Source organism: Aedes albopictus, chromosome 2 (genome assembly GCF_035046485.1).
Source record: "Aedes albopictus strain Foshan chromosome 2, AalbF5, whole genome shotgun sequence".
In the NCBI taxonomy this organism is placed as follows: Eukaryota; Metazoa; Arthropoda; class Insecta; order Diptera; family Culicidae; genus Aedes; species Aedes albopictus.
The window spans coordinates 490,319,240-490,341,791 of record NC_085137.1 but is presented as its reverse complement, the minus strand read 5'-3'; the positions used below and the strand labels follow the sequence as shown (position 1 = coordinate 490,341,791).

The 22,552-nt window shown below is 38.8% G+C and overlaps 2 protein-coding genes across 5 annotated transcripts in view; one reads left to right on the top strand and one right to left on the bottom strand.

Annotated features, from left to right (window-relative positions):
* Positions 1–12,260, top strand: part of LOC109423303 (mastermind-like protein 3) — a 28,620-nt gene extending 16,360 nt beyond the window's left edge. The window contains exons 4-6 of the mRNA XM_019698231.3: positions 62–211; positions 300–563; positions 11,649–12,260. Coding sequence (XP_019553776.3) covers positions 62–211; positions 300–563; positions 11,649–11,751 — 517 coding nt within the window. The 3' untranslated portion in view covers positions 11,752–12,260. The remainder of the gene's footprint in view (positions 1–61; positions 212–299; positions 564–11,648) is intronic.
* Positions 1–22,552, bottom strand: part of LOC109423306 (uncharacterized) — a 764,938-nt gene that overhangs the window by 580,727 nt on the left and 161,659 nt on the right. The gene's annotated exons all lie outside the window — the stretch shown is intronic.

Below are 22,552 nucleotides of genomic sequence, written 5' to 3'. Positions count from 1 at the left end.
AGCTTCCACAGTATATCTGAAAACTTCAATTCATTCTAATCCTTCTTCCCACCGGATCCAGTCGCTACGCCAAAATGTGGCAGAAAGGCATCAGCCTCACCAGTGAGGGATGTGCTCTGATTTACCTGGTCGATGCAGCCGGCACCCGTACCACCTCCGACATGATGAACATCGATTTGAACACTGATTACATCAGCCCGGTGTTCTACAAGTAAGCGTACAAGTACTCCCTCAAGAGAGTTAAACCTAATCCTAATCAAATCTCAATTTCCCTTCGACTTTCGTTCGTCGTCTCGCAGTGGCACTCGCATCGGTACCCAATTCTATCCGGAAGCCAATCAGATTGCCCAGAGTGCCAACTTTTGGCTCAATGATGACGGGACGGAAATCTTCCACCTGAACGGGTACCGCATCCAGCAGACGATGGACGGGCTGGTGAAGGTGGCTCGCATGAACAACCGCTGCAACTTGCGGACGAGCCCGACTAATGGCTCCGCCACGATTACCACGCCCTACATCCACTGCACGGCATCGATGGGACAGACGTCGCATCTTTTCGTACGGTAAGTTGATTTTCGTTATCTACTCTTTTTTTTAGGGTGAGGGAAAGCAGGATAACTTTTCAGTGGATGTCGTACGAAAGGCTAAAATTCAAAGAGCCAAAAAATCGAAAGGCTGAAATGTATCAATAATAACTGTTCTGATCTTAAAATGCATACTGAATTGGACATTGATTCTGTATACTGAGTGTGTACTATAAAAGCAATTCTTTCTCGCTTGTTGCTAGTGGACACAAACGCGAGATTTTTGGAAGGTTGACATCTATGGGAAATTGTGTATTTTCGGCAGTTTTGTTCTCCTCGTCATGGTTTTTTTTTTTTAAAGCTGTTGAACTCAAACTTGGCCTCAAACCCTTCCCAATCAAGCTGAATTATATGACCACGTTTCAGGAAATTTTGCCGACAAAAACCCCTCATGACGAAGAGAACAAATCTGTCCATAATACCCATCGTCACCCTACCCAAGCCTGAAGAAAAATTAAGTTGGGAAGTGCTTATGACTAGGTTTCAGTTAGACTTTCTATTTCTTAGTGGCTTAGGTGGTTAAAGCGCAGGTATAGCGAATACGAAGTAGCGGGTTTAAATCCCTCCAATACGTGATTTTTTTTTCCACAAATTCATCTCTTAACTTACTGGTTAATTATTCAACACAATCGGTCGTATGAATAAAACATGAAAGCTTTATCCACTCATGAGTAAAGTTCACATAGTTTTCTACATTGTTGGTATGAATATAGAAAGAAGTTTTCGCATATGTAGTGTCATGGGGAGCCCAAGAATTTCTATCAGAGTTCCTCCCAAGGTTTTCCAATAAGTTTTCCCGTATTTTTTTCTAATGGTACTCCTGGAACTACCATCAAGGGTTTCTCTCGGAATTTATCTGATATTTACCTCTTTAATTTCTCCTATAAGTACTCTTGAGATCCCTCCAAGGTTTTTTCCCAACAAGGAGGTCCCTCCGCTATTTTTCACTCTTTTGTGCGGTATTTTTGCTGGAGTTTGTCCTGGTATTTCTAATGGAGTTCCTCACGTTATTTCTTTTGGATATTATCCTGTGATTTGTCTTGAAGGTTTTCTCAGGATTCCTCTCAGAGTTTATTTTGCAATCTATTCTCCCGGGATTTCTTCCGGAATTCTCATGAGTTTCTCGGAGTTTCTCCCGGGATTTCTTCCGGAATTCTCATGAAGTTTCTTCAATAATTCTTTCCTTGACATCTCCTAGCGTTCCTCACGGGATTTCGCCTGGACGTAACTCCATCCGAGTTTTTTTTCCGTAGTTTATCCCGCAGTTTTTCCTCGAGGAACGCCAAGAGATCTATGCGATATCATGAAGAAAATGCAAGGGATTCCTCGGAGAGAATCCTGGTGAAATTCCGCGTAGAGATTCAGTGGAAAATCCAAGAGGACGCCTTCAATCTTGAAGTAAAGACACGCATCCACTTACGACCACTCCAGTCCAAATTCTTGTGGGGCCGCATCCAGCTGCTGATTCCATACCCGGCTGAATTGTTGTGAAACCCGTACATGGTTTTCTACATGGTTAGTCTGCAGACCTTCGTCGAGTCTACGATGAATTCCTTGGGCTGCTCCATATATATTTCCTCTTCACCCAGTGTGTCTTGTAGGAAAGCGGTTACAGCGTGCATCTGGTCGACCTCCAAGTCGGCTTGGCTGCCATCGCCATCAGATACCGAATAGTTGAGTACCTCGCCACTGATGCGTAAACGTCCTCGAAATCGATGTCCGATCTCTGCAAACATCCCTTGACAATCAAGCGGACCTTGTACCGCTCGGTCCGTCCATCAGTGCATCGTTTAATGGTAAACACCCACTTATTCCGGATGGCCTTCCGCTCCTTCGATAGTTCTTGAAGCTCCATAGTCGCGTTAGTCTTCGATCTCCTGCCGCATAGCTTCTATTAATAGGTCCCGTCCTGTCCCGTTCATTGCACGAAGTTTGATCGCTCATCTCATGGATAGGGCCGGTCTGTTGGGAAGCGTTTTGGCGAGTATGTGTGCTATATGAAACGTCATCACTATACTTGCCTGGATATCGGCGCTCCCGACCGCTGCGCCTAAACTCATGCTCTGGGTTAGCAGGGTCTACAGATTGCAGTGGGAGGGCATTTTCGTAACTGTCGGCATCGTTTTCGTCCATACTAAAGAATTCGTCGGCTGGACTGCTAACAGATCCAGCTGCCAACGTATTTGCTCCTCGTTGACAATGATGACGTCATGGCTAATGATGATCTTGTCTCTTTTCGGATCGAATACCCGGAAGCCCTTCGTATCTTCAGCATATCTCATGAAAACTAACTTGATCGACTTCGCATCTAAGTTACGTCGCTTGTGCTTCGGTTGGTGTACCATTGCCGTTGCTCCGAATACCTTGAAATGGCCTAAACACGGTTTCTTGCCGGTCCATGCTTCCTTAGGGGTATTTTGTTTCCAACGATCGTGTTGAGCTACGGTTCATGAGGTAAACCACCGTGTTGACCGCCTCGGCCCAGAATCTCTAGGGTAGATTAGCGTCGTTCAGCATGCTCCGTACTCTGTCCAATAGCTGTGAAGAATTTTAAGCTCTTGCCCGTCTGACGTTCCGCCATAGCCTTGAACTCAACATATAACTCTAGTGCTTGATCTTTCGTCTCCAACGTGTAGATCACCACTTGCATCGTCGATGAACTGCCGTTCTAAGCAACCATGTTCGAAAATGTGCAATTGAGAAAACTGCGATTAACGCTAATAACTTATTTTTCCAATTGACCAACAACTACAGTATCACAACGACATACGCAGCCGTATTTCTATTAAAATGGATTATAACTGAAGTGGAATCAGTGAAGTTGCTCTTTAAACGTAAAAAAAAATCATTTTTGAATAAATTCTTACCAGCGGGACAGTTATGCTGTGAAACACAACGCAAATTTGAAATTTCTACGCTTACTTTTCGCAGTTTTAGACTGTATTTCCAGGGCTGTTACAACAGTCGCGGATTTCGCGGTTTTCGCGAAAATCGCGATTTTCGCGGATTTGTCGCGGATTTATGTGCCACGACGCGGATTTCGCGGATCCATCAAATTTGGTCGCGATTTTCGCGGATTTGTCTGAATTGAGCCGCACATATCGTGAATGGCTATCTGTATGGCTTTGAACAACTTTAAATCGCGTCGCAGTTGCGTTCCAGCAAATATACCATGTTGTAATTTATTTCAAAGCTGTTTTAAATTTCTCTCAATCTTATTTCCTTCGCAGATTCCGTCGAACGTTATCTTTTGCAGCTTCTATTTAGTAACTGTTTGTAACTAATTAGATTGTCCAAACTAAATTGAAAATCACAACTACTCCAAAAAGTCAAAAGTTTTTTAAATTTAATGACAGCAGATATCACAAATTTTTGCGAAGAAAAGGTCGCACAATTTCATTGAAACGATCTTATGGCTTAGCAGGAAAAACAATATGAAGAGTTAAGTGGTATCTAAACTGGAAAAACTTGTAATTAGAAGGCACGAAATGTTGCTAATTAACAAATTGATAGATGAAATTTGTGAAAAAAAAAATCGCGTTTTGGTGGGATTCGAACCCACGACTCCGTAATTAGCAACATTTTGTGCTTTCTAATTACAAGTTTTTCCAGTATGTTTCAGACTTACCAGCAAATCTGGTAAAATGACAGTAAATTGGGCAATATTTGTCATTATAAGTGGTATCTCTGCTATTTCTCGATATGGTATTGGATTTCTTATTAATGTTTAGGCTACTGCGATAATTTGAGAATCCATCATCATTTCCCAGCGACATTTCACACTAATCATATTTTTTTTGTTTACATGTTATGCATCTGAAGCCTCTGTCATGAACTCAACCGAACTTGTGTACGCTAGCCACTGCAAAGTCGTGTGCGAAATTCGACTGTGATAATAATGGCTTGGGGTCGAGTCTAAATGGGTGCAAATGTCGTAATATTTTCCAGAAATAATTTTCTTAATAAATTCGAAAAATGGATGAAATTTTCTGCTGAGATATCGCAGAGTTTCAGTTGTAGATTTTTTGTTCTGTATCTATAGGTTCATTTCTAGGATATATGTAGTGTAATATCCTGCATTTAGAACCAAACTATTTTAAAGAAATGGCTCTAAGACATTTCAATTTTTAATAAAACTTGCTGTACCCGGCAAAGTTTGTCTTGCCTACTGCGTTTTTTGCCGTTTCAAGTTTCTATCCAAGACCAAGTCCCCGGTCACAAAATGTATGGAAGATCGATTTTTAAAAAACTCAATATTTCCATGTTTTTTGCCTCATAAACCTTCCTTGGGTGAAAACTTACAGAACAAAACTTAGACGACCCAAATCGGACCATCCGTTCGTAAGTTATGCGCGGTCCCACGTATGCCACTGCATTTTTATATATATAGATACTAGCTGTCCCCGGCAAACTTTGTCTTGCCTACTGCGTTTTTTGACGTTTCAAGTCCCTAGCCAAGCGCCCAAGTCCCCGTTCAAAATGTATGAAAACCCGATTTTCAAAAACTCTCAATTCTCCCATGTTTTAGGCCTCATAAACCTTCCTTGGGTGAAAACTAACAGAACAAAACTTAGACGACCCAAATCGGACCATCCGTTCGCAAGTTATGCGCGGTCCCACGTATGCCACTGCATTTTTATATATCCCTTTCGTGACGGACCATAAAAGAATGATTAAGTGAATGAAGTGGGTAGAGTGAGGCGTCTGTTTGTGTGTGCTCAAATTTTTGCTTCTGCGAGGAGATGAAACAAACATCAGAACACATACTCTGCTATTACAGTTCACTTAGCCATCGTTCAAAGTTCTGGGCAAACCCATCTTTGGCCTGCTGACATATGGTTCTTATCTCTCAAGAACGCGGTTGATTTTATATAGCTAGTTCACTACACTAGAATTGTAGAATCACACACTGTAACTCAGGATTTCTATTCATCAATAATAGTTAGTCTCGCGATCAGGTATTTCAGTGATAAACATGTTACTGAGATAACTTGTATGCTTAACAGCAACAGGGTGTATCACAATAATCCTACAATCTCGATCACATCCGACAAACGAGAGGGATGGTTGTTCTTTAATCTGTGGAAATCTCAATGCACTTTCTGTAATATCACAAATAAAGATTAACAAAAAATAGGTCTTATCGAAAAATCGTTGTGGAAACCCAGAGATCTAAATTTTCAGTACAAACCTAGTTTGAAATGTCGTATAGAATTTCCCACTTTACATTGCTGTCTTTGAGAACTTCAGAGGGTCACCGATACTATTCTTAAAAACATGTCAGATAATTTATTTTGGTTTTATTTGAATTCTGAATATTTATGTTCTTGTCGCGGGTTTGTTTTCCGAGTCGCGGATTTTATTTCAGAAGTCGCGAATTTCGCGGATGATATTTTGGAAATTTTGTAACAGCCCTGTATTTCTTGTAGTGGGACAGATATGCTTGGAATTGCAACAATGGGACAATATGGCTTGGTATTTATTTTCGAAATTTCAGAACAAACTGATAACTTTTACAAGTTTACATAAAAATGCACATACAATTATACTGATAAGTAAGGGTATGCGGTATACCGAAATGTTTCGCCAATGACAGCTCGAAACGAAATTCCGCGGAATTTAACTAGGCAAAATTTATTATTTTAAATTTCGTTTCGTTTCGTCAAATTCTAAAAATTTCGCCTCCAAAAAATACATTCTGATGAAATAAAACGGAATTCCGCGAAATCGCTCAGTACAGTACAAAATGTCCGTCGTTCGAAAATCTTACACATCTAAAGTTACTTAAAGTATTTCGAGTATACTCTATGTCTTGGACCCGCCATCAAATCAATGTAATTGCTGAATAGCTATGCTGTGAACGCATGAGAGATACTATTAAAAATAATTGATTACGATTTTTTGTAATTCTTGTAAAAATTTCAAATATTGCTCCTGTCTTCATACCAGATTTCCGACAGAAACTTTTAGTAGAAGTGATAGTATATACATAGGATCAGTCTTGTTAGAGATCATAGTCATTGACACCTTTTCGTCGATATTCGGCTGCCTTTGTCTCCGACATTCGCAACACAAGCAATCAAACTACCGTACGAAACAAAAATGTCAAACGAATGCACTTGACCACGATTGCGCCTTCGGGAGACGGTTCGGCTTTTGTTATTCCTGTCTTCTTCCACAATGAGAGGTGTGTTCGCCATATGGTAATATGAAAAATGTTCACAGGGTAGCTCACAGGAAATTCGCCGAATGCATTTCTAAAGTAAATGCCAAATGAATTACCCAATTAAATTGCGTGGGGATTTCCCGGAAGAAGTTTCAAGAAGAGTGTTGAAGTTATTCCCAAAGTAATTACCAGAGGACTTTTCAAACAAATTTTCAAAAAAAAAACCAACGAGAAGTTGTGAATGAAATTTCTAAAAAAAAACCATAGAAGAAAAAATTATTACAAGTTTTATTTTTGTGTCAAATGTGCTATTTTAACTTGTAAATATTCCCCTAGTATTAATGCACATTTATAGGGCTCTGGCAGAATAGAGGCCTGCAATCCTATTTCGATTGCCAACATTCAGGCCATTTCGGCCCGCGATTAAGTACTAGAGATGTAAACCTATCCCTGGCACAGACTTCAAGTTATAGAACTCTAGTGATGAAACCCGAATCGGAATGCCCCCTTAGGATTAGAAATTCCTAGACAAAACTCAAGCTATGAAAGCAACTAATGTGCGAACGAAAGGCGACCTGCCAGAGAAAATACGATTACAGGATTGACTGATGTTCCTAAAAAAATCTTGAATATTTTCACCAAAGGAATTGCGAACACAATAGGTGAGACATTTTTCAAAAGAAATGCCAAAGACTTCATTTAAAAATAATGGAGAATGAATTCAGATAAAAATTACTTAAGCAAATCCGAAACCAATTTCCGAAGGAAATTTTAAGAATATCTGCCGAAGGAATTTCCAAATAAATTTTCAAAGTATTCCTTAAAGAATTGCTGCACGGATTTCCAAAGCAATTACTGAAAAGGATCCAAAAGAAATTTCCGAAGGAAAATTCTAATAAAAATTCTTTCGAGAATTCTCGCAGAAATTCTTCTAAGAAATTTTATTGGAATTCTTTCAATTAATTCTTTAGGTATTTTTCCAAGGTTTCCATCTATTGATACCATTAAAGATTTACATAGCGATAACACCAATTTCTTCCGGATTTCCTTCACGAAGCTTTTAAGAAATTTTTTAACGATTCCATCAAGCATTTGTTCCAAACGAGGAACTCCAAGAGATTTTTTTTACGATTCATCTAGGAATTACTTCAAAGACTTCTTAACAAATTCCTCCAACATTTTATTCTAGAAATTCCTTCAAGATTTGTTTTAGAAATCTCTGCAAGGGTTCTTTTTGCAATGCCTCAAGCGGTTTCTTAAAGCCAAGTCCTTTCAAGTATTTCTTACGAAGCATTGCTCAAGAATTTCAAAGATTTCTTCAGAAATTTTTCCAATAATTAATGTATGAAATCATCCAAAAAATACGCAGTTTTTTTTAAATTCCTCTTTTACAATTCGTTCATGAATCCTTTAAGAAAATCCAATAAATATTTATTCTTTTTTTTCAAGAATTTTTTCAAGCTATGTTACAAAGATTCCTTCAGGGATTTCTCAAAGTTTTCCTTGTGGAGCGGACCTGGTGTGATGGTTAGAACACTTGACTATCACGCCGAGGACCTGGGATCGAATCCCACTCCCGACAAACTTGCAAACTGTGAGTTCTTCCTTCGGAAGGGAAGTAAAGCGTGGGTCTCGAGATGAACTAGCCTAGGGCTAAAAATCTCGTTAATACAGATAAAAAAAAAAAAAAAAAAAAAAAAAAAAAAAAAGTTTTCCTTCAGATAATTCTACAAGTGTACATTCATCTCTAAAGGATTCCTGCACGAATTCCCTTAGGGGTCTTAAAGGAATTCCCCCAAGGCTTCCAGCAGAAATTTTTCCACTGAAATCTGTCGGAATTCTTTCGAAAATTGTTTTTTGATTTGCATCAACAAATTTGAGAGGAATTCTGTGGGATTCATGCCATTGATATCTTTGAAAAATAATCTAGGCATTTCATAATTGATTCTTCCAAAACTCCCTTCGCTTTCAAAATTTCTACTACTTCATAGTACTGTAGTAATCCGTCAAGAATGTTGTGAAAGATATTTCCAAGATCAACCTAATGATTCTTTCCGAATACATCTTAGAATTCATCTAAATGATTTTTCGAGGATTCCTTTAAAATTTCCTCCAAAAATTCCTGCAAGCATTTCTACAAGGATTCTTTCAGGAATTCCTCCGAAATTCCTTCAAAAATCTCACAAGGATCCATTGAAGAGCCATACCTGATCAAACATGATCTCAGAAATTCATCAAAGATATTTTCCATGAGGAACTCCTGCAACATTCTTCTATGAGAAGTCTATAAAAGGATCCTTGGAGAAATTGCTTAAGGTTCATCTGAAGGATTCGTTGAAGGACTTCATGACATAATCCTTAAAGGACTTTATGAAGGGATCCAAAGAGATTCCTGAAGGAATGCTTGAAAGAATTTGTAAGGTAAAATAATCCTTGTAGGAATTTTAGAAAGATTACTTGATACATTTTGGAAAAAAAATCCTGAAGAAATTATTGGTGGTCGTTCCTGAAGGAATTAAAGCAATCCATGAAAAAAGTTCTGAAGTAAATCTTAGAGGAATTTTTGTAAAAGTATTTGAAGTAACTGCTAGAAAAATTGTAATACATATTCCCGAAAGCAAGGTATGTATGTATTTACCTTGCCCGAAGGAATTCTGGTAGAAACCCTTCAAGGAATACTTGGAAACAAATACTTTTTGAAATGGTTGGAATACGTTGATTGCACTTTTGGTGGTATCACATTTCCCGGAATGCCATTTCCTGGAGTGACATTTCCCGGAATGACACATTTTCCGGAATGCCATTTTCCGGAGTGACATTTCCCGGAATGACACATTTCCCGGAATGTCATTTCCCGGAATGACACATTTCGCGGAATGCCATTTCCCGGAATGACATTTCCCGGAATGATGCTCGATCATTAGGGCTGAAGTATGTTAAACCGAGGTACATCAGAACGAAAGTGTCAATAGGCCGAATAGGTCATTATAGGTCTAATGACTTTTGTGGTGAGTTGCGTGTTATCTTCTTGGCAGTTGAACTGGTAATGAATTCAATCATAATTCTCAGCCAACTTGATTAGCACAAAAATATCACATACCTATCCTTTTCTTTATAATTGAAAGAGCTTTTAATCAAGCTTTTAATATATAAAATGGTGGATTTTAATTCTATCGTGCCGTCATGATTGTCCGTGAGGGAATTTGATTGGCATGTCCTCATTGGACCAACCATCCGGTTGTCCGTGAAGGACTTCGTTTGCCTTGCTCTCATCGGACCAACCAGCCGGTTGTCCGTGATAAATCGAAGATGTTTTAGTCGAAAGCTCTTAGACCTCCTCATCCACCATGGCAAAGTACATACAAAAAAAAAACAACAAATGCAACTAAGCCATCATCATGTACTTCATTTTGAAGCAAACTACCACAGCTTTAAAAGGATGGCCACTGGGCAGCCTAATGGAATGGTATTATTATGAAACTTTATACACCTCGAAAGAACAGCCTATTTTTAAAAGAAGGAAAAATCTCTGATGGGAGAGTTAATAGAGTGGCCGCCAATAGTACAGTATAGCAGCCGAGTTGAATTGTTTGATTATCATAAATGCATATACATACTACTAACTCTCTCATCAGAAATTTTTCCTTCTTTTAAAGATAGGCTGTTCTTTCGAGGTATATGTATAAAAAATTAGCAATTCATTTAATTAGGATGCTATGATGCTGTAATATTGACCACATCACAAACTCACCCATCAGAGATTTTTTCTTCTTTTGAAAATAGGCTGTTCTTCCAAGGTGCACATACCTCGAGCACATATCGAAATCAAACTATTCGACTAGGCTACCCATTGTCCGTCCTTAGAATTTAAGTCATTCAATTGAATGATCTAGCACCCTTAATGACTTAAAACCCAATTTCGCAAAAATATTGATTCCGGGAAATGTCACTCCGGGAAATGGTATTCCGGGAAACGGCATTCCGGGAAATGGCATTCCGGGAAAATGATCATTCCGGGAAGTGGCATTCCGGGAAAATGATCATTCCGGGAAATGTGTCATTCCGGCAAATGTCATTCCGGGAAATGTCACTCCGGGAAATGGCATTCCGGGAAGTGGCATTCCGGGAAATGTGATACCACCGCACTTTTTTTTATACGAAAGCAAAAAAAAAACGACAAAATACTCAACGTACATACTAAACGTACTGTAAATACTGTTATTACGGTTTTGACTTGGCATGTGTTTAGATCATAATTTTCACAAGTGCGGCCCCTGAATTTCAGCTGCTACCTTAAGCTGAGTCATGTGGTCCTGTTATCAGGATATTAGGGACGTTTTCACAATGCTCATAAATTTTACTTCCTTATCGGTAAATAATTTCGTAAAATCCAGTTTTGATTTCTAACACATTTTTCTTGTAATTTTGGGGACATCCATGTGCCCCATGATAACCTCGCATCAGCAGTTCTGCGAAGTGTTGAACTTATACTTATAGGAAACTTTCGCTTTAAAGAACTTAATTCAAACTAGTGTTAGAAACCTTCCTTGATTTGGAGGCCCCCTGAATTCGGGGGCCCGGTGCGGACCGCACCCATCGCACCCCCCTTGCTACGCCACTGAGACACAAAATGTTGATTAATTGGCAAATTGAGAGATGAAATTGTGAAAAAGAATCGTGTTTGGGTGGTATTTGAACCCTCGACTCCGTATTCGGTAGACCGGCGCTTCAACCAACTAAGCCACAGAACAGGTAAAGATTCTGCGGAACAGAAAGCCAAACTGACTCCAAGCCATTTTGAAATTTCAGCCTTTTGTAATTCAGCCTTTCGTTACCATCCTTATCCTCATATAACAGTACAGCACTCCAGCATTGAACACTACCATTCCCTATTGCAGCCGTGAAGAACGTCGCATGCACTTCGATGGTACTTCGTTCGTCGTTCGCAACGCGGGACACTCGGCCGGATTCGACGAAGGGAACCTACTGCGGGTGTACTAACAAGGAACAAGGACTAGGATGGGGGACCACGGGGCTGCTGTGTGTCGGCTCAACGTATTCCTTAAGAAAATGAACTTTCACTCCCCGGCCGCCCCGGTTCCCGTGGTTCATTTTCAAATTAATGAAGAAAAGTACACGTCAGACGATGTCTCCTGTGAGCACGCGAGTGGAACGCACATCGGAAGCCCTTCCACGCGTCGCCGTGCCCCACTTATATGTTTATCTATCTAGGACCTCGGTATATTTATCCCATATTGTACTACCAGTAGACTTTGCAGCGAGCAGCTGCCATTTATCTTGTTTCCCGTCTCTTGTCTTGGCGGCTTGGGCAACCCAAGAAAGCATGCTGACTCTGACACTGTGGCAGGATGTGAACTCCCTGTTATGTACGAGGGTGCCTTTTCTGCATGCGGGCACCAAGCGGAAGAGATGCAAATTGTATTAAATTAAACCTAAATTTACATAAGTCGTAAATAGAGAATAACACAGGATGCTACAGACACAAAGTACTACGAACAAGTGTTTTCCTCTGGAGGATGTTCCTTAGTCGATTTCTGATCGGAGTTGGTTCTTGGCTAGATATAATAGGTATCCTTGTTACGTCCCGTCAAATTCGCAGCAACCACGTAAAACTTTGTCTTTAATTATAGTAGAATTGAATTGAGTACTCTAAGAAAAATTTTGCCATACCTGAACAACACCCATGTCTGACCCATAAAAGATGTCATACTTTTGGCATTATTTCTACAACCTGAATTCCGTAACCTGTGAACTACAGTGTATCAAACAATTGTCCGTACAGCATTTTTTTGGTCAAAAAAATTTTTCATTCAAATGTTCATAACTTTTTTATACGACAATCAAAAATGCTGAAATTTTGACCAATCATAAACCATATATTAAAGCTCCATTGGTAAAATTTTGAGCGAGATCGAATAAGTTTTCTGAAAATTATTAAAGTTTTAGTAAAACTTATAAGATTTTTGGACACATTTTTAAAACATTATATCTTAATATGTACTTGATGAAACTTTTTCATTTTTTTTTTGTGTTACAGCTTATACCTAAGGCTTAGATATGCAGCTTCGTTTGAGGTTTTATATGCACTACAAAAAATATGAAAAATCTGTATATGTTCAGAGTGTCATTTGGAAATTTATCATATTTTGATCAATAAAAGTGCCAAGTGATTTCAACTTTTTTAAACTCTCTTAATGAAATATTTTCATACAGGACCTACTAAACTACATATGAAGAGTAGGTAGGGGCCCATATAGCCGAGGCGGTAAACGCACGGGTATTCAGCATGACCATGCTGAGGGTGACGGGTTCGATTCCCGGTCGGTCCAGGATCTTTTCGTAAAGGAAATTTCCTTGACTTCCTTGGGCATAGAGTATCTTCGTGCCTGCCACACGATATACACATGCAAAATGGTCATTGGCAGAGGAAGCTCTCAGTTAAAAACTGTGGAAGTGCTCATAGAACACTAAGCTGAGAAGCAGGCTTTGTCCCAGTGAGGACGTTACGCCAAGAAGAGGAGAGGAGAGGAGAGGATGAAGAGTAGGTCCTATGCATTTTGCGTTTAGTTAATGCACTTTTATTGGTGGAAAACGTTTGGCAGAAAATATGTGCAAAATAAGGTAAATTTTTAAACATTGTCAACTACATCAGCACATTTTTCATATTTTTTGTAGTGAATACAAAACCTCAAACGAAGCTGCATATGAAAGCTTTAGGTATAAGCTGTAACACAAAAAAAAAATTAAAAAGTTACATCGAGTACATATTGAGATATAATGTTTTGAAAATGTGTCCAAAAATCTTATAAGTTTTACTAAAAGTTCTATAACTTTCAAAAAACTTATTCCATCTCGCTCAAAATTTTACCAATGGAGCTTTAATACGTGGTTTATGTTCGGTCAAAATTTCAGCGTTTTCGATTGACGTATAAAAAAGTTATGAACATTTGAATGGAAAATTATTTTGACCAAAAAGTTGCTGTACGGACAATTGTTTGATACACTGTATATTCAAAGCCAAAGTATCAATTCAATCTTCAATTCCAAACGCAATTCTACCCAGTTGATTGTCTCTCAAAGTAACTAGTCCCGAAGTATTTCATCTAACATTCAAAAATGCTCCCGAATCCAATTTAAGCAGTTTTTTCCCCACGAGTCATAAAATTCAAATGTAAGTCGAAGTGTGCCAGCGAAGCCTGTAGCGCTATTTCCTAGTCCCCTCTTTTCCTGTGCTGGCGGCAATTCCAGAACTGAACCGACAGCAAAACACATCATCCTTCATCCGAGTGACACGGCGGTGACGGCAGTTCCAATCGAATCAATCTTCCCGTGTGTGCTACTACTCTGTGTCGTGTAACAAACAGCACAGTCTCAAAGCAGCAGCTAGCAGGAAAGCACAGATGTTTTCGCATCGATCTCTTGAGATTTCGCTCACGGCCCCAGTAGAATACAGCTGTTTTCCCCCCATGTGAACTCTTTCTGCTAGGATAGGATTGGCTGTTTTTCGATTTCATCCAATCGGTCGTCATCGTCGGTGGCGGCCAACCGTCTGGCTTCTGATTTATTCAAAACGACTTTCATGAAGTCAATTTTGCTAGAGGGTGCCATATGATGGGGGTGTTTGTAGGTCCCTCCCCCCCCCCCCCCCCTATTTCTACGTGTCGTAGTGAATCAGAATCGATTGGAGCATTTTGTGCAGAAAGCACACACTTCTGGTCTTGAGAGTTGAGTTGTCGTCGCTCCCTTGTGGAAGGGTTTCGGCTAGAAATTGCTATAGATTTAGTGCGTTTTTCGTAGTACTTTCTGCTTATGCCAACATGTGACGATTCTGATCGGTTTCCTAACCGTCTTTGAGGCTCCTGGGAAAATTTAAGATTAATTCAACTATGGTAAAATTGAACCTTCCTTCCATACAACTTCCGATCAATACGAAATCCGGTCAATTTGTCTATTTTGCGGATGACGGATATTATTGCTAGAACATCTGGAACGGTGGCAGAACTGTACATACGCCTGAAACTTCGTCGGACTGGTGGTGAATGCTGCTATTTAAAATAAAGTACATGCTGGTAGGTGAAACTGAGCGAGACCGAGCAAGCCTTTGCAGCACTTCGAGGTGGTAAAAGAATTCATCCACCTCGGTTCCTTGCTAGGTAGTGGAAAGTACTTGTAATTTGATGATGATCCCCAATATTAACTTAATACCTGCAAAAAAAAAAATGCAAATGTTACAAATATGCAGTTACACCCCCGATCAAAAGTATGGGGTCACCCGCTCAAAAACATGTCATTTTTTAGGCCCATATTTCAAAACTCTAGATCTCATTCCAAAGATAATAAGTCAAAGAAACTTTTAACATGATTTAAATGGAACTTTTCATAAATGTTTGTATGTAAACTTATGCTAAGGATGCCAAATTTTCTTAAAAATGAATATAAACTTACGGCAGTGTCGCTGGAAATTGAGTCGTCCAAATTTTAGATGGGAGCGGTGATAATAATTTCAGGAACCCCTACAAAATCCAGGAAGCATGCCTCAAAGAAATTCTTGGAGGAATCCCTGGAAGCAAATTCCCGTAAGAAACTCCTGGATGAATCCCTAAAAGGAATTCCTGTAGGACTTTTCGAAGGAAACTCCTATAGGAATCCTCGGAATTGAACCTCCAACAGGAGGACCTGAATAAATTCCGGAGGAAAAAAAAGGACCAATAGCCACCCTGGCCAACCCGTAGTTAACCCGTGGCCGGGTTTGGCTATAGCGCCAAAATAAGGCATGCGACGGCTCTGTCTTCATAATTTTTCATATCCATCATCTTAGTAACAGTGAAAAGATCCAATGGCCTTGTTAACCAACCAGTGGCCACCGGAATGTGCCCTGGAGTAGCTTGCTTCGAGGACGTTTTGGTTATAGCGCCAAGACTAGGCATGCGAAGGCCAGATCTTCATCATTTTTCATATCCATTATCTTATGGCCTTCCTGGCTGACCGACCAATGGCCTACCTGGCCAACCCGTGCCCACCAGAATGTGTCCTGGAGGAACTTGTTTCGAGGACTTTTTTTTATTTTCTTTTTTCTCACTCATTCTTCTTGATAAACACAGTGGAAAAGTGGGATGAAAGACGAAAAGTGAAAAACTTGTAGTTAGAAGACACAGAATGTTGCAAATTGACAAATTGAGAGATGAATTTGTGAAAAAAATCGCGTTCTGGTTGGATTCGAACCCACGACCCCGTATTCGCTAGACCGGTGCTTTTACCAACTAAGCCACAGAACAGGTAATGATTCTGCGGAATAGAAAGCCAAACTGAACCCGAGCCCTCACCATTAACATTCCTTTTTTCACGAACCATCTCTCTTTCGGCTTAGATGTCAATCCACAACACACCCACGTTTGTGTCGAATTATTCAATTGCTTCAAATGAACATAATTCGTCTATTGTTTAAATTAGTATTTTTGAATAATGTAATGCAATTTAGGTGTTACTAACATGATGATGTTTTTTTCTTTTTATCGACTCACGAGGTCATTCGCTTGAGTTCTTTTAAAATGTCGTCAACTCACTTCCTCCAAAATTTCCTCAACTTCGTCAACTCAAATTCCTCCAAAATTTCGAAATCCTTGAGGAATTCCCGGAGGAATTTCCGGAGGAATTCCTGGAGGAATTTCTGGAGGAATTTCTGGAGGAGTTTTCGGAGAAATTCCTGGAGGAATTTTCAGAGGAATTTCCGGAGGAATTCCTGGAGGAATTTCCGGAGGAATTCTTGGAGAAATTCCTGAAGGAATTCTTGGAGAAATTTCTGGAGGAATTTCCGGAGGAAATCCTTGAAGAATTTCCGGAGGAAATCTTTGAGTAATTTCTCTCACCAAACCGTCAAAATCGCGAATCGATCACTCTTCTGCTGTCGACGTCGAGCTAGTCGACTTCTGTAATAGCTTTTCTACTCGACTCGACAGAGATAGTAGGCGAGCCGATTTGATCGATTCGAGTTATAAAATAGCTCCTATAGTTATGTGGAAAAGATAACATGTTATCACAAAAAATCTCTTTCATTTTATATGGAAAGTTTGAAATCAATGACAAAATAGGCTATCGACAGTGTACGATATAACAATAAATTTGGAGTACAGTATTTAGGCCCATATAGCCACAGCTGTAAAGGCGTGGGTTCCAGCATGACCATGTTGGGGGTGACGGGTTCGATTCCAGATCGCTCTAGGAACTTTCCGTAAAGGAAATTTCCTTGACTTCCTTGGGCATAGAGTATCTTCTTGCCTGTCACACGATATACACATGCAAAATGGTCATTGGCAGAGGAAGCTCTCAGTTAATAACTGTGGAAGTGCTCATATAACACTAAGCTGAGAAGCAGGCTTCTTCCCAGTGAGGACGTTACGCCAAGAGGATAGTGAGAGAGAGGAATTTGGAGTACAGAAGTATGTTCAAAATTCAAATGTTTTCAAATATTTACTTCTTAGTTAACTATGACGGAATTATGAATATTTGTATGAAAATTAATTATTTTCACCAAAACCACCTACTTGAGCCGACATAAAAAATATTGATATAGAATAATACTTGTGTACACTCAAAAGTATTTGTATGTCAAATTAAATTCATAATTTTAATACAAAACGCATCTTTTAATACGAAAAAATCAAGAATCCGTTGATAAATCGTCTCTGTAGGTCGACATACAGTTTCGTCCGGTGAATGACACTAGTTTCAGTCGATTTACCAGACATTTTATTGGCGGAAATAATTTTCTTTTCCTTGTTAACTACGACAGAATTATGAATTTTTGTATGACAATCGATCATTGTCGCCAAAATAACCCACTTGAGTCAACATAAAAAAAAAATATTTATATCGATTACTACTTGTGTACATTCTAAAGCATTTGTATGCCAGAGTAAACTAATAATTTAAATATATTTTACGAGAAATACTGACAAAACGCATCTTTTAGTATGAACAATCAAGAATCCGATGATAATTCGACTCTGTAGGTCGACATACAGTTTCATGCGGTGAACGACATTCGAAAACATTCCATTCGATTCATCAGACATTTTTCAAGCGGAAATGATTTTGTTTGCAACTTTCACTCCACTGCGACAAAAGATACACGCAAAACAAGAAAAGCTACCAAAAATTGAGATATGCCTTTTCTACCAATTTATGTATTAAAAACGTACAGAAAATGTGATAAATCATAATCCATTCGTTGTATTAAGATGCGCTACACGGTTCCACAGGTTCCATACCACTACACACAAACACCTCTATTCAAACCCGAGAAGTTGAACCGGGTTGCGTCTAAAAATAACTTTCGCTTCGCTGCTGAGCTTCGCGCCCTATTGTCTACTAGGAATTTTCCACTTGTAAACAGCACACTGCCGGATGCGGGCTTTTCAGTGCACAATGGGTCGAGAGTCGTATTTACGAAGACAAAAATGTTTTTGCCAATATCCGTCATTTTTTTTGCATTATTGTGAAATAAGTACGGTCACTCTAGTGTGGCTTATCCAAAAATCAGTTGATAAATTATTCTCTATAGGGCACTGCATGAAATTATCTCCTTCTCTTTCACGCTTACAGAAATTTTGTAAACAACAAGGCCAAGAAACGTCAAAATCCCATACAAAATCAAAATAGTGCAGTGCCCTATACAATTTCAAAATGTTCTACAAAGTTGTAGCAAATTTGCAAAAAAAAAACATTCAAATGATTAGAACTTTCCGAAAAGTTTTCAAAAAATTGCAACTTCTTTTCCCTTGGGACATATTTTAGTCGAGTCCAACGGTACACGAAGACCAATACATAAGTTATAAACTTTCAAAATTTAATTTACTTCCCTGGGCAAAGGCACAACCTTGTGATCAGCTTGATTGCTGTCAGGTCTCGGGGCTTAAATGTATCTTTACAGAGAAACATGCACAGACACTCGTGGTGCCAACAAGAACCGATACTTTTCGTGATCAAACAAAGAAGCGTCACGGTCCTTTTTTGTTGTTTTTGATATATTTGATTTCTATTTGCAGAAAAGAAGTTGATACACAAATTGTCTTTCTAGTTTGTGAAATTATTATTTACCAAGCTTCCAATATTAAAGACACAAGAACAAGAATCACCAGAAGAACTAGCATAAACGGTTCACTGAAAATCAAGCATCATATCGTCAAATTTGTTAATTTTGTGTGAAAATACGCAAAGGTAAATAACTTTGACCATTTAATTAACAACACATTATTTCACAGCTCACTATGCAAAACCAATCTCCCACCTTTCCTCATCCTTAAGGCCACGCAAAACTTAAAAGCCGCATGGCTAAAGAGGTTGCAATGCCTACTCCCAAACTTCACGGTGTATTATGGACGATGTGAGTATTTGGACTTGCATTGGAGACTTGGCCCCATGAACCCCTTGTGCATCAATAAAATAAAATAAAAAATAAAAAAAACTTTCAAAATTTAATTTACTTCGGTTCGCTTAATCCTAAGGTACAGTAATTTGATAAACGGAAGTCAAATAATAGGTATTCTACTAGAAGGGCTCTAATTTCGTGTAGAGTTAATCAATCAAGCCCAAATTTGTACCAATTATCACCCTCATTCTTGTTTACGGACGTATCCACTTTCGAACGTTTTTGGTTCGACCGAATCAGTAGGCCATTTGATTTTGCTGGCGTAAACGGGAATGCGAACGGGTTACGTTCGAAAGTGGATTCGATCGAAAACAAGAATGAGGGTGTATATCTAACTAGTTGAGGAACAAGTAATCAGAATTCGAATAGTTTTGGTGGACATTATGACAGGTTACAACGTGCTAAAAATGTTTTAGGCAATTTATAAAACATAGCATGCTTTTGTATATACGCGGCGGCGCTAGAGGTCGAGCAAATTTTTAATTTCATATATCTCAGAACTCTGATCACTTACAAAGTTGGTGTCTTCGACAATGTTGATTGGTAGGTCAAGGGCTTACAGTTAATGGTTCACTTGTTTCGAAATTTCGCCACTAGGAAGCGCTAGTTACACATTTGCAAAATTATGCAAATGAATGATTTTTTTCGTAAAGTAATCAAAAAGCTGTAATTTTGTTTTTAAAGAGCTATGTATAAGTCATAAATGTGCAAAATTTCATTTCATTCGGTTCACTTAATTATGAGATATAGCAGTTTAACGAAGAACACTCAAAAATGAACAATTTGATAGAGTCGCTCTAACTTTATGTAAAACTATCCAATCGAGCTCAAATTTGTATCATTTATAGCTAATTAGTTGTGCAACTAGCAGATAAAATTTGAGAATTTTCCCTACACTTTATAAAAAGTTACATCATGCTGAATATTTTCGAGAAAATAAGTAAAAGTTGCATGCTTCTACTAATTTGCAACTAGCGCCGTCTACTGGCAAAATCTTGAACCAATAAGCCAATCAACTGAAAGGCCTTAATAAAATAATAATAATAAAGGGCCCATATAGCCGAGGCGGTAAACGCACGGGTATTCAGCATGACCATGCTGAGGGAGACGGGTTCGATTCCCGGTCGGTCCAGGATCTTTTCGTAAAGGAAATTTCCTTGACTTCCTTGGGCATAGAGTATCTTCGTGCCTGCCACACGATATACGCATGCAAAATGGTCATTGGCAGAGGAAGCTCTCAGTTAATAACTGTGGAAGTGCTCATAGAACACTAAGCTGAGAAGCAGGCTTTGTCCCAGTGAGGACGTTACGCCAAGAAGAGGAGAGAGGAGCCTTAATAAACCAAACAACATTGCCGAAGAAACCAACTTTCTAAGTGATCAGAGTCCTGAGATATATGGAATACACGGTGTTCAATAAGTTCGGATACACCATATAACTTGAAATAATTTCACATCTGTAATTCAGATTTTCAAAGTAAATGTATTTATTGAAAGGGCATATAACACTGATCAAATATAGCATATGGTTTTGAATAAAGTCTTTTTCTACTTTTTTTATAAGCCTTAGATGTATCTAAAGTTTGTTAGCTCCGGCACGCTGGAATAATTTTCGATAAGTTGCTCAAGCTACAGAAGTCTAAAACGTTGACTTTTGAGTTTACATCTCACTATACTAAATTAGAATAACTAAATTAATGAACAAAAGCTTTACACTGCTATTTCAGTGATGATATGGTGATAAATTTGCAGGTTTAGTCAAAATGTGCTTAAATCTATGAAAAAGGCATAAATACATTATATAAAGCCAATTTTGGTTAAATTTGCCACAATAAGGATATAATCAAGTTTTGGAAAAGATAATGATGGATTAAACTGAGATATAACGCAGCCTTGCTTTTTGACAAAACAAAAATCATTAAAACAGGTACAGCGGCAATTTTAGCAATTTTAAAGATCAAAATAAAATCAGTCCGTACTTCACCCAATCTGAATTTTATAGATTATTTCGTATGGCCATAGTTGCTACCAGCGCTACCTAGTGGTGGAATTTTGAATCAAACGGCCAATCACCAGTAAGAGCTTGGCTGACCTAACAACTTTGCCAAATACACCGCATATTTAAGTGATCATGGTGCTAAGATATACGGTATGGAAATTTCGCAAGTGCTACGTCTTGCTGTCTGTGATATCTGTCATGCCATAGACAAACAGACGTAACACTGATGAAATGTTTATACCAAATATCTCATGATCCTAATTACTTAGAGAGTTGGTGTCTTCGGCAATAGAGTTATGGCGTTATGGTGCTAGTATCAGTAAGTCGGCTCTAGAGGCACGTTCTCTTCCATTCGGGAAATTTGTACCATATGGTGCTATGGACTTTTTAGCTATGTTACGTCAGTGGATTGTTCCAAAGTGGAATTTTATAACAAGTTTCATGTCCCCTCTCTATGTTAAGACCATCAAACATACAACATTAATAAATTATTCCAGTGAAATACGCATTTGAAAATACGCATCGATGTTGCCTATAATGGACACCACCAGGGTCCATTATAGGATTATTTACAAATATCTTGGCGCCTATAGTGCACCCCCCATTTGATTTCCATGTTAGCTATCATGCCGCCGACGGTGCCTATAGTGGACCCTCCCTGTGTGTGCGTATAGTGGACCCTTTTGAGTGTTTACATTCATTAAATAGTTAAAATAACCTATTGTTGCGGCCACTGGGTCATTTGTTTGCCAGGAACTGCTGTGTAGCAATGTAATTCATGTTCCCCCGGTGGAAGTTGCCTGAAAACAGTTGATTTGAGCATTTATATTCGAGTTTTTCTGTGGGGGGTCCACTATAGGCGCAGGGTCCACTACTAGCACACAACCCCGATTTTTTAGCTGGTCAAGAACTAACAAATGATGGGCCGTTTGAATCAAAATTCCACCACTAGGCGGCGCTAGTGAGCAAACAAATCTTATATTCCATATATTTCAGCACTCCGATCACTTAGAAAGTTGATATCTTCGGTGATGTTGTTAGGTTGGTTAAGGCCTCACAGTTGATTAGCTGATTGGTTCAAGGTTCTGCCAGTAGGCGGTGCAAGTAGCAAATTAATTGAAGCATGCAACTTTTATTTATTATTTTGAATATATTCAGCAAGCTGTAACTTTTTTTAAAGTACACCAAATATTCTCAAATTTTACCTGCCAGTTGCACAACTAGTTAGCTATAAACGGTACAAATTTGGGCTCGATTGGATAACTCTACATGAAGTTGGAGCAACTCTAGTAAAGTAGTTCATATTTGAATGTTCTTCGTTAAACTGCTATATCTCATGATTAAGTGAACCGAATG